The 11,657-nt window shown below is 40.9% G+C and overlaps 1 protein-coding gene across 2 annotated transcripts; it reads right to left on the reverse strand.

Moving 5' to 3' along the window:
* Positions 7-6,444, reverse strand: LOC8067760 (protein FAR1-RELATED SEQUENCE 9). 2 transcript variants are annotated; one of them, XM_002447468.2, is made up of 5 exons: positions 6,244-6,444; positions 3,897-3,956; positions 2,322-2,429; positions 2,131-2,223; positions 7-2,032 (listed from the first exon to the last, which is right to left on the reverse strand). In XM_002447468.2, exons 2-5 carry the CDS (start codon positions 3,939-3,941, stop codon positions 41-43), a joined length of 2,238 nt encoding a protein of 745 aa, XP_002447513.2. In that variant the 5' UTR covers positions 3,942-3,956; positions 6,244-6,444; the 3' UTR covers positions 7-40. The 2 variants fall into 2 exon arrangements, with proteins under 2 accessions (XP_002447513.2, XP_021319625.1); XM_021463950.1 differs by having other exon boundaries at positions 2,131-2,220; positions 6,244-6,443.

Here is an 11,657-nt window from a genome sequence, read left to right on the forward strand (position 1 = left end):
TCTGGTTGTTCTTTCATTCAATCCCCTAAGCCAGCTATTCTCAGCTTGAGAGCTTCTGTTGAATCCTTTCAAGCTCTTCCAAGAATAGTTGACTTCGATTTGGATCCCTGCTTACAGAAGCATAAGTATCTGCTGTCTTGTTCATAAGCATAGCATACCTCAGCACATTTTGTGAAGCATCTGATCCTGTCTTTTCCGTGCAAAGTTTTTGTAGCTCCTGCTCTCTGAACTTCTTTGTCCACCTTTGCCTGATGTAGTGTTCAGGTATCTCATTAATTCCAAACTGTGTGAAAAGCCTTAGAACATGGCAACAAAGTATTCCATCTCGCTCAAACTTTGAACATATGCAATTAAATATCTTTTTTTCCATGTCAACATCAATAGAGAAGGAATCATTGAGAAATTCAGCATCTTCATATTCCAGCACTCTCTTCACTGTATAAATTCTGTCCTTTTCCTTTTCAAAAACATTGAAAGCGGATGCATCAAGTAGCTCTTTCTGAAATTTCAAGAACAGTCCCACTGTGTAAATTTCTGCAGCAAGCCTTTCTATTGGTTGCCTTGTGCAGTATATTGGCTTTTGCATACTTGACTCAAATCTATCAGTGCTAACAGCCTGCTCTTGGAAAATGTTATACTGACCGATGAAGGTTTCAATGTTATCCTCCTGCAGAACATAGTCCTTGAAGATTGAGTGTGTGCTCTCACAACCTCCGAACGAACGTATAAATGGACAGAACACATGTTTGAAGTAAACTGGCACCCACATAGATCTTGTCCAATACATTTGTTTCAAGTGTGCATTTATTTCTGCATTATATTTCTTAAGCATTGCTTTCCAACCATTCTCAAAATCTTCAGGAGTTAAAGAATTTGAAACAAGACATGACATCTCAGCATCCATTCCAGGTCTGTTTGCCATAAAACCTCCAAATTCAACTGCAGCTTCCCTCATTACATGCCACATGCTAAACCGATGAAAAACTGTAGGGAATACCTCTGCAATTGTTTTCTGCATAGCTGAATCCTGACGAGTAATTATAATACTTGGTTTCTTGTCATCCATCACATCCAAGAATGTTCTGAATAACCAAGAGAATGTCTCTGCCTCGTCATTTTCAAGCAGAGCCCAACCAAAGACAGTTGGCTTACCATGCCCATTAATTCCAATTAATGATGCAAACGGCATGTTGTATGCATTGGTTCTATAAGTTGTATTAATATGAATGAAATCTCCAAATAAAGCATAATCCAGTCTAGCTCGCACATCTGTCCAAAAGATACTTCTTATAGTACTATCTTCATCAGTCTTCATAGCATAGTAAAACCCAGGTTGCTCCTTTTGCGATTTTCTCACATGTTCTAGTGTGCTTCCAATATCTGTATTCCTAGTCTTCATCACTCTGCCAGACTGTTTCAGGTTGTTGACATCCACTTTGCTAACAGGTATATTCTTAAATCTCCCCTGTAACTTTCTGAAAATTTCCATTATCTTTGTTGGTTTAATTTTGCTTTCTTGCAATACTCTTGAGAAGTGTCTCTCTTCCTCCGACATGTGCTTGTGGCTCATGAAAAACCTGGTCAACAAGGGTGAACTCCAAAGTGGGTGATTATGTTCATTCATAACTCCTATAATCTCCCACCTCTCTGCAACAAGTTTCACAGTCACCTTCATGGGGCATTGAGTATGCACAATGGCATCTCTTCTCCTCTTCTTGGGTCTTGTATCAGCTTCTTTTGTTTTCCTACTTCTATTGCACACAAATCTTATCTTCTTGTGCTTGTAGTTTGTTCCTTTAATCACTGTGTATCCAGTAACTTGCCCATGTACATTGATAAAACGATGAGCTTCTTGTAGTGTGGAAAATATCATGCCAACCTCTGGAGCTCTAGACTTTTCCAATTCTTCTGGACTTGGGAACATATAGTCTTCATCACCATCAACTTCTGCTTCAGCTTTATCTTTTTGGAAATCATTGGGGTCTTCATCTCCTTCATTTAGGACAGTAGTCCCATTCTCCTGGTCCAGTTCCTGTAATTTAAAAAATGTTTATAGCTTCCTAAGAAAAGGAATCTTCAACAATTTTAACTGTGAGATGCGATGAAATTTTGGCATAGAGATGCAAGTACCTCAACAAATGTGCTCCCAGCTTCTGGGGTCTGTATTTCAGATAGGATATCTGCTTCAGTTTCCGTACATTCCAGCAGGAAAGTAGGTGACTGCTGAAATGGAATGTCACTGCAGCTTAATCTCCATTGTTTATTCCATACAGTTTCTTTGGTCCTGTAAACTATGTGCCAATGAGTTTTTAGATCATTACCTGCAAGCTTCCTTCAGTTGTATAGTTTCCAAGTTCTCCAGCCTCATGTTCAGGAGTATGGATGATTCCATATCTTTCTTCCAAATCTGAGTCCCCTCTGCTTGTACTCTGTAAATATCAAAGTATCAAGGTTTTGGTGATTTGAAACTTAACTCTCCAACTTTTTTGTCAAATGGCATCATGGTTATTAAGGCAGTAGGGCGAGGCATGGCGACCCACCCCCTTCCAGATGCCTAGGCAAATTAGGCACGCGGCGAGGCGACGCCATACACATACACTCACGTACATTAGAGCAGGATGAACATGTATTAATACATAACTTTGTGCTGCCAATTTGAGAGTCTATGGTTCTATGCACAAGCAGCCACCACCCACACTACCCAGAGCAGTTTATACCCTATCCAACTATCCAAGCACAAGCAGCATACCACATCAAAGGAGTATATCCAAGTCCAAGATCCAAGCAAGCATAAGCAATATAGTTCAGACTTCAGAACAGAGGAAAGAAAGGAGAGGAAGAACAGAGGAAGGAACTGCGATGAGGAGCAGACCAGAGGAGGGGAGGCTGGAGGCTGGAGGGGGAGGAAGAGGTACTTGTGAGCCGATGTGAAGGGTCGGTAGGGAATCAAGCAGAGGAAGGAGACACAGAGTCACAGCAGGACAACGGAGGCTGACGGAGTGGAGGTCGGAGATGCAAATCGGTGGGGGCTGTGAAGTCGCAGCAGGACTGCAGGAGCAGCAAATCGGCGGAGCAGAAGGGGCGGGAGTGGCTCAGGTGCTCCAGCCACCATTTTCTCTTCCCTCTCTCTATCAATTGCGAGCTGCAGGGATGGCCCTTGTCCTCTGCGCGTGACGCCTTTTCCTCCCGTGGCCCCCTCTCCCTCCAGCGCGCGGCTCCCTTCCCTCCCGCGGCACCTTCTCCTGCGCGCGCAGCACCTTCGCCTCCCGCGCGTGGCTCCTTTCCCTCCCGCGCACGGCGCCTTTTCACGCATGCAACGTCCATCTGACGCCTTGGCAGCTGAGGTGACACCATACGCACAGAAGCCACTGCGAGCCCAACGCCTCACTTTGGAAATCGCCTAGACGCCTTAAGAACCTTGAATGGCATAACCTTTGAATAGCTTAGTATGTTGCAATGTTTTTGTTTATAACATGGAAGGGAACAACTAACAACTCAGTGAAATAAGTAAAACAATGCCTACACTTTCATAGCATAATGGTTAGCTCCCCTAGCTGGCAACCCTGAAAAATAGTGCAGGGCAATGAGCTAGTGGTGACAGTGGGGCCCTATATTCGTAATGGCATTGTTGCCAACCCAGGCAACGGTGCGACCCTATAGGGATGAAGGTTCAGGACCTTTTCTTGGTCGGTAGACTCAGAGCTTTTTATTAGTGCAATACCATGGAGTTTTTCCCCACTGGCTGAGGTTTTCTCAAATAAGTGGAACAATTCAGTACGTTATCCAAAAAAATGAAAAAATATCCTAGGAACATTTCATTGCAGGTTTGCAGGTCTGCCATAAGTACTTAAGAGTTCATAGCTAGTTGACATCATGAGCACATTCCTTTCACTTACCTCCATTGCTACCATTGTCATATCTACATCCTTTTCGGCTGCCATTTCTGCTTCATGGACCTGCAACGCTAAGTTGAATAAGATAGTTGCAATTTTTTAATTCATACTAGTTGCATTTTTTTTAATTCATACAACAAAGTACAAATAAGTAAATAACAGAATTTAATGTGGAGTTTATTTGACCCCGTAAACTACAATACCAAGAAACCAACATTCCAGGTCGCTCATCGTAGATCAGTAATGAGTTGAGTCCTTTCTTTTTGGTCAGGGTTGTATGTACTAGGATGGTTTAACCCCCCCCCCCCCCCCCAAAATACCCTCCTTTATGTACTTTTTCTTCTTAATGATGAAATAACACGCAACTGTCCTGCATTGTTTGAGAAAGAAAAGAAGGAAACCCAACCAATCTGGGACTTGATTGGAAATCATGAAACCTTATTGCCCAAATATAAGGCTCATGGGGTCATGTAATCACCTGGAACAAGCTCCAAACAGCAATTGATTGGAGCTCCACGTGATAGCAATCTTATGTTCATCATTGCCATCGCTAGGAGAGAAGCTCGAGGCTGTGGAGTTGCTAAGAAGGTCTTAAACACATTGAGGAGGGATGAGCCTGTTGTTCACTTTACAAAGGAAGAGCAGGCCAACAAGGATTGGGCTTTTGGAGGAGGTATCAAATTTTGCTATTACAGATTTATTGGGGATGAGGGAGTACCACAGAGCTGCCAGAGAGGGTGGAATTAAAGAAACCCTTCAAAGATGTGTGACGGAAGGAGACAGATCTCAACCAAGGCCTTGTTTAGTTCACCCCGAAATCCAAAAAGTTTTCAAGATTCCCTGTCACATCGAGTCTTGCGGCACATGCATGAACCATTAAATATAGACGAAAACAAAAACTAATTACACAGTTTGTCTGTAAATCACGAGACGAATATTTTGATCCTAGTTAGTTTATGATTGGACAATATTTGTCAAATAAAAACGAAAGTGCTACAGTAGCGAAATCCGAAATTTTTCGGAACTAAACAAGGCTCAAAACCTTGAATGCTGGATATTATTTTTCCAGGTATAAGCCAAGGTGTCAAAAGAACAGTGCCAAAAAAGTTCACCATACCATCTTAGATGGTGATTTGGGTGATATAACAAAGAGGGTTGGATTCGTTCATGGTATTCCAGTTCCGGGGTCCAAATCTGGATTCCCTCATTATTAGATTGATAAATAACATCAATAGAAGTAAAGATCGATTTCTTGGTTATAACAACTAGATCTAAAGACTGGTGATATTTGTTATTCTTCATTTGCAGATTAGTTCACCTTACTCATAGCAGATATTATGACACCATAAGGCTCTGTTTGCTAATACATTCCTATGATTTGTTCCCAATTCTCCATTAGCACCAATTATTTCCTGAAAGTACAATATTAGCAACAAAGTTTCTTTCATTATTTCTGGTGAGACGAATCCAAGTTTTATGAATGTTTCAAGGATTACACCATGCGCAGCAGAAATTTTGGCAAATTTTCAAATTCTTGTCACTCATATTTTGAGCTGGCAGCAAGGGGCTTGATTCTACACATCTGTCATCCGTATTTTTCACACGGATCTCTGTCGCATGAAGATCCATCTTATCTTCTTTCTCGTGCTCTATAACTAGGTTTAAGCCATTGTTTTCATTTTTCTTACAAGATAGGTATTGTGATTGAACATGCTCTCAAGAAAAAGGGTCTACACCTAAAGCAATTGATATCAAAAGAAACTGCCAGAGCTACCCTGCTAGTCTGCTATGTTGGTAGAAGCAGCATGAGGGAATCCACACCGGTTATTTAGAGCAGCAGTTTACAGTCCAGGCAACAGAACATTAGCAGTCGCCTGACAGTCGAAGCTAGGAAAACAAGACTAAAAGGAGCACTGAATTGACTGAAACACTTTATTTATCCCAATTTTAATTATCTTGTACCTCGAATTTTCTTCCTGGCCAATTAACCAACTCTTTAAGTCCACAGGTTAGTTTGAGAAGAGGCATTGGCAATTGGCGCTCACTTTGGTAACACTTTGCATAGCACCAATGCCAGATACAGAAACGAAGATTGAACGATGTAGATGAATTACAAGTGATGCACAGAAACGGAACCACTTGAATTACAAATCCCAGATTCGAATGGTATGGTAGCAATGACAGTATTAGATAACAAAAAAACTGAGTTTCGCATGTTGTGACAAGATTGGAAGAGTTTGGATTTCTCTAGCGCGCTGCAATGGAAGAAAAGGCACATGGTTTGCGATTCCAAGTTCATTGTTCAAAACTGAATCAAGTACTAAAGGGGATTTGAGGACGAGGGATTTACTTTGCAGCGAGCAAAGCTGGGTTGCGCCTGCCGCCGGACTGCCCAAGCGCCGAAGCGACGCCCCCCTGAGTCCCGCCCGGACGGACGCCCGAGCGCTCGCTGGATTGCTGCGCGGCGCTCGCTCGGAGGGAGTCGTGGATGAGAGCTAGGGTTCGTGCGTGCAGGACTGCAAATGCAGGCCGGGTTGGGCTAAAAGACGCATTTGGGCTGGTTCGTTCGGTTGGAGTTTCAGTTATATTGGATTGGATTTAATAAAAAAAAAAATCCATTCAACCCCCTCAACTAGCGCACTTATAATTCTCTCATCAATCCAAAAAACTAGATTTTTAGACTCTTTGATCTTTCAAATCTTAAAATCGTGTAATTTAGTTCTTTGAGCAGTTTTGAAAACTGTTTTTGGCTAACGTGCAGCCATCCTACACAGAGCCACGCGACTCACATGTGAGGTAAATTGAACTTACGTCATACTCAATCAATCCTAAATTGTAAGTCGTTTGACTTTTTCAATATCAAGTTTGACCACTCGTCTTATTCAAAGTTTTGTACAAAATATCACTTTTTTTATTGCGTATTGGTTTATTAATAAAAGTTCTTCAAGAATAACTTAAATTTGACTATATTTGCACAAATTTTTTGAATAAGACAAGTGGTCAAACTTGGGGTAAAAAAAGTTAAACGATTTACAATTTGGGATGGAGTAAATTTGGGATGGAGGGAGTAGTTTATAGAGATCCATTAGACTACCAAAATACTTTTTATACAAATAATTTTTCAAAAATAATTACCGAAATATTTTTAGAAATAAATATACATTCAAAAATACTCAAATCTGATTTAGTATTGTTAAAAAATAACTTAGATAAATATTTTAACTTAGAAAAATATGAACCTAAAATCACTACTGTAAAAATAATTTCGTGAGACACTGTAAAAACATTAATAGATGCGGTTAGAAAATTTCACCGTCTCCTAAAAACACTTGAGGATTTTTGAAGGCGATCATTTTATTTAGTGAAGCGATCACAATTGGTTGCCTCCTAAAATGAATTACAGAGACGATCATTCTATTTAGGGAGGTCATCACAATTGTTCGCCTCCTAAAATAGATAAAACTAACCACTTTCTAAAATAAATTTATGGAGCTAGGTCTTTTACGTTATTTTCGGAGGCGGACCTCAGGAACATACAGTGAGGCCCAACAGAGCTCATAACCAATCCCTCCATTGGACTTATATATAACAGAAGTTAGGGTTTCTCCTCACTTCTTCAACCCTCTCCCTCACTTCTCACATCGCCTCTGTCTCTCCTATCTCCCATTTCTCCAATCCAACCGGTGTTGGCGTGCACGAGGCATGACCGACACCCCCTCAATAGCGCGCGCAGGGTAGGGCCTGCTCACCTGGTGGTTGTGCCCTACACCACCTCCAGCTCTAGATCCAGTGCCCTCCACCCCCCCCCCACTCCAGATCCGACGGAAAAAGGCCACGCCCTAGTCACAGGGAGAGAGCGCCCTAGAGTGGGAGGTGCCTGGTGGTGGGAGCTCGGGGCTCTCAAGTGCCAACGGCAGCAGGAACGATGATGAGGGCAACACCTGTGGATCACAGTGTAGATAGGCTCGGCGGGTTTGTCCATGAGTTCTCTTTTTTTTTTTTGATTGATTTTCACGAACGGGTGTGGTGTTCGCCCGCTCAAATATCAATTAACGCAGGCCTCTCGATCCGAGGTAGACAGAATGCCCCCTATACAAACGGATTTTGACCACCTGGGTTATGTTTTGTGTAGTGTGAGTTATGGTCTATATTTTTCAATCTAGGCACCATGCATGCTCTATATTTTTCTAATCTATGCACGATACATGAAAAGTGTTTTAGAACATAACTAAGCGTAAAATAGTTGTGATTAAACGCTAAATGAAGGCTCAGTGTGTCATTTAGGGCCTGGAGGATGGGCGCACCTAGGAGTTGTGCCCATATCACCCATGTTCTCGTCCCCGTTTATAGAACAAGAAAAGGAACAAAAACTTAGGATATTATTTTATAATGTGGAAATGGGAACATTCACATTTCTGGAACGCAGATGTTCCCAGAATGTGGAATATGAGAATGAGAATGTGAGTCATGTTCCTGTTCCTAGGCTTCCAAGGTTTGTGCCTACATGCAAGGCAGTGTTTAAAAGGGCAAGCGGAAGATGCTGCTGACATGAGCTGCATTGGGCCAAAAAAGAGCGTATGCAAACATGAGGCGGGAGTGCAGCGGTATAAACAGCCGGCTATCCTTTGTTTAGTGTGCTTATTGGAGTGTTTAAACAGTGTTAAATGTACTAAACGGTGTTGTATAGTAACACTCAAATATGCATATTTGTGTATGTAAAAATCAAATGTGCTAGAAAGTATATCATGTAAAAAATAATTATTCTACCATTTATATTTTTGTGAGGCAAGCTAAAACACCATTCCACCTCATATACTTACAGTGTTAATTAGTTGGGTGACAAATGTTGTAGTTGCAATCCTCCTATTAACTAAATAGTGAGTTAAAAGGTCATTTAGATGCTTCTACACTTTTATTGTAGAAGTGGTAGAAATCAAGCCTGTAGAGCCCCCCAACTATTTTTTTCTAGTGGTTTCTAGATCACCTTGTTGCTAAGGGCGAGTGTCTATTACGATTATGAATTGCAGAGGAAATCTTCATGTACAATAATGTGTTTTTCCATCTCTTGCAAGCAAATTCATTTTTGGATGAAGATGATGATGACCTCGATCAAAGGGCATGTGTGTGGTTTTCTTTTTCATTTGCAATTGTTTGTCAAGGTGTTCTACTTTCCATAATATACATCATATTTCATACACTTTTTAGTGTCTCTTTTTGAAGACATACTGTAGGCCACATCTAGTAGAGCTATGGATATAAGCATCCAAGTATTGGTAGGTCCAAGAATTATGAATGTCTTAACAAATACACACATTAATCAGGGAAATTAAAACCCAATGCAGATTGGCGCCATCATATCGCTCCTTTTGGTGACACTAAAAATCAAAGACAACAGAAATTTTTGGTTAGTAGCATATGAGACCCTAACAAGATACTTATAAACTAGTGGGGTTTGAAACCTAGGGTGATAAATAAGCAATTAAAGTTCTAAGAAAGTAAACAACACAAAGAAGATCTTGAATTGAACTTGAGAATAAGATACCACAAGTAATTGAACTTGACAGTCACCCCTAGTCCACATTGAGCTGAGCTCAATGTTTCACTGCTCCTCTATCAAACTATCAACCCCACAAGGTTGTCTTAGTACCTTGAGTTCTTGATGTTTGAGCAGGCTAGAACTAAGGAGCTATTTGCCTTTTCTGGTGGGAATTAGCACAATGGCCCCTCATAGATGTTCTCCGGAGCACTAACAAAATCTTCTTGTGTTTTGACGGATTCTAAAAGCTCCAAAAGTCATCTAGGACCACCAAAAGTAATAGAAAAAACCCTGCTTGCAAGATGATCTCCTAATGCCACATGAGTATTGGGCCTTAGTTTTTAAGTGACCTAATTCACCCCACAACTTTGGCATCATGATCCCTTCAGTATGTTTAGGTGGGACTGCTTATTATTATGTGGATCATTTGTTTCATGATTGAAGTGATTATGATGTTTTTGTGTGCATTGGATGGCCTTTGTGATCAATTTGGTGCATGTGGTTCCTGCTAACTGAATCATATCTTTATTGAATTTGTCCCAAATTATATACAAAATTGAATTTAATTAGAATGTGTAGGTGCCTACAATACCACTAGTATAATTGTGTTTTCACCATCGTGTAAAGAGTCCATGGTACGAAAGGCTATTTTTAAATATACTTTGATACCTTTATGCTTGAAATCTCTGGTACAAATAATCGATGCATGTGGGTTACACATTATGTAAGTCACCCTCCTCTAAAATTTAATTCTAAATAATTGCCTACATGATAAATGATATTATAATATAGGTCCTCGCAACGAAGTTACCCTCTTCATGTGTATATGATTTTTTATGCATTGTTTGAATGATGGATTTGGGGAGGAAATATTTGATTATACAAATTTAAGACCACCAACCACGAAGATAGTTAAGCACTAATATTAATTATTTTTCATAATACATATAAAAACTGGTTAATGTGACATGAACTGCATTAAAATTGCAGTGAAGTTTACTCTGAAAAATGGCAAAGCTAGTTAAGCGACAACAATATGCACATCTACTCACTACTGCAGAAAGAATAACCGTGGTGTTTTCCGCAGCGGGCAAATGCGTCTTCCACGGCCATAAGGCCACGGTAAATCGTGGCCACTTCCGTGGTGGGCGCCAGCGACCGCTGCGGTTAATCCATTAACCATAGCGGTCAACATAACGCGACCGCTGCAGTTAATGCCCATTTACCGCAGCGGGCCCTTTACGTTGCCCGCTGCGGTTAATAGATTAACCGCAGCGGGCGTTTTATGTTGCCCGCTACAGATATTGCTATTAACCGTAGCGGTCCCTTTATGTTGCCCGTCACGGTTAAATGTTTTTAAATTAAAAAAACACTTTGCAGAACCATTGCTGCGTATGAATTTAAACAATTTACAAATTCTAGAATCTAGATTTCATTTCAGAAACAGAAGATATATATATAGACATACACATATGCCTAGAAGTTCAATACATAAGAGACAACATAATATATAAATCCACTTAGTTGTTCTTATCATCCACATATACACATATGAAACCCATGGTTAATCGTTTACCGCAGCGGGCGTTCTTGTGGCTGGTAGTGTTGGCGTGCGGTTGAATAACCGTGGTGGGCGAAAACTGTGCCCGCCACGTAGGTGGAAATGGGCTCGTTGCGGTTAATCAATCCTGTAGTAGTGACTTAAGAGACAGTCAGGAATTTCTTTTCCTGTGAAGAAACATACATGCTATATATTATTGTTATCTATATAGTAGGTACATAACGTTTACATTGACATCACATGCAAGCAAGGGAACTAGTAGCAGAATAATATAACACAGAATGTGGTGCGGGTATAATTATCTACTTAATTAGTTGCAGAAGGATAGTACATGTTTCTGTCGTTCAGCCAAGATGATTGTTTGAAGAAGCCTGATCCAACCTCTTCGAGCAGTTAGGAAACAAGTTCCGGGGGCAGACATGGTCACCATAGCCAGTAGAAGGCCTTCCGTCGACGTTAATTGCTGGTTCCGCCTGCACTTGGCCTGCCTGCAGTCCACCGTTCTCGTCCAACAGCTTCCTCGTCATAGCAGTACTAGAAGTGGTAGTCATCAAAACGATGCAGAGAAATACAGGTAATATTCCCTTCATTCTTTGGAAGTCGTTGATGATCCTCACCTGAGCGAAAGATGATTAATGAAAAAGAGCATATGCGAATTTAAAAACAA

This window comes from Sorghum bicolor, chromosome 6 (assembly GCF_000003195.3).
Source record: "Sorghum bicolor cultivar BTx623 chromosome 6, Sorghum_bicolor_NCBIv3, whole genome shotgun sequence".
In the NCBI taxonomy this organism is placed as follows: Eukaryota; Viridiplantae; Streptophyta; class Magnoliopsida; order Poales; family Poaceae; genus Sorghum; species Sorghum bicolor.

Excerpts from the sequence above, each read along its gene's own strand:
- LOC8067760 (XM_002447468.2), bottom strand. The coding sequence starts at position 3,941 with ATGGCAGCCGAAAAGGATGTAGATATGACAATGGTAGCAATGGAG. Across the intron at positions 2,430-3,896 it reads TGACAATGGTAGCAATGGAG|AGTACAAGCAGAGGGGACTC; the intron begins GTAAGTGAAAGG and ends TGATATTTACAG. Across the intron at positions 2,033-2,130 it reads CTGGGAGCACATTTGTTGAG|GAACTGGACCAGGAGAATGG; the intron begins GTACTTGCATCT and ends TTTAAATTACAG.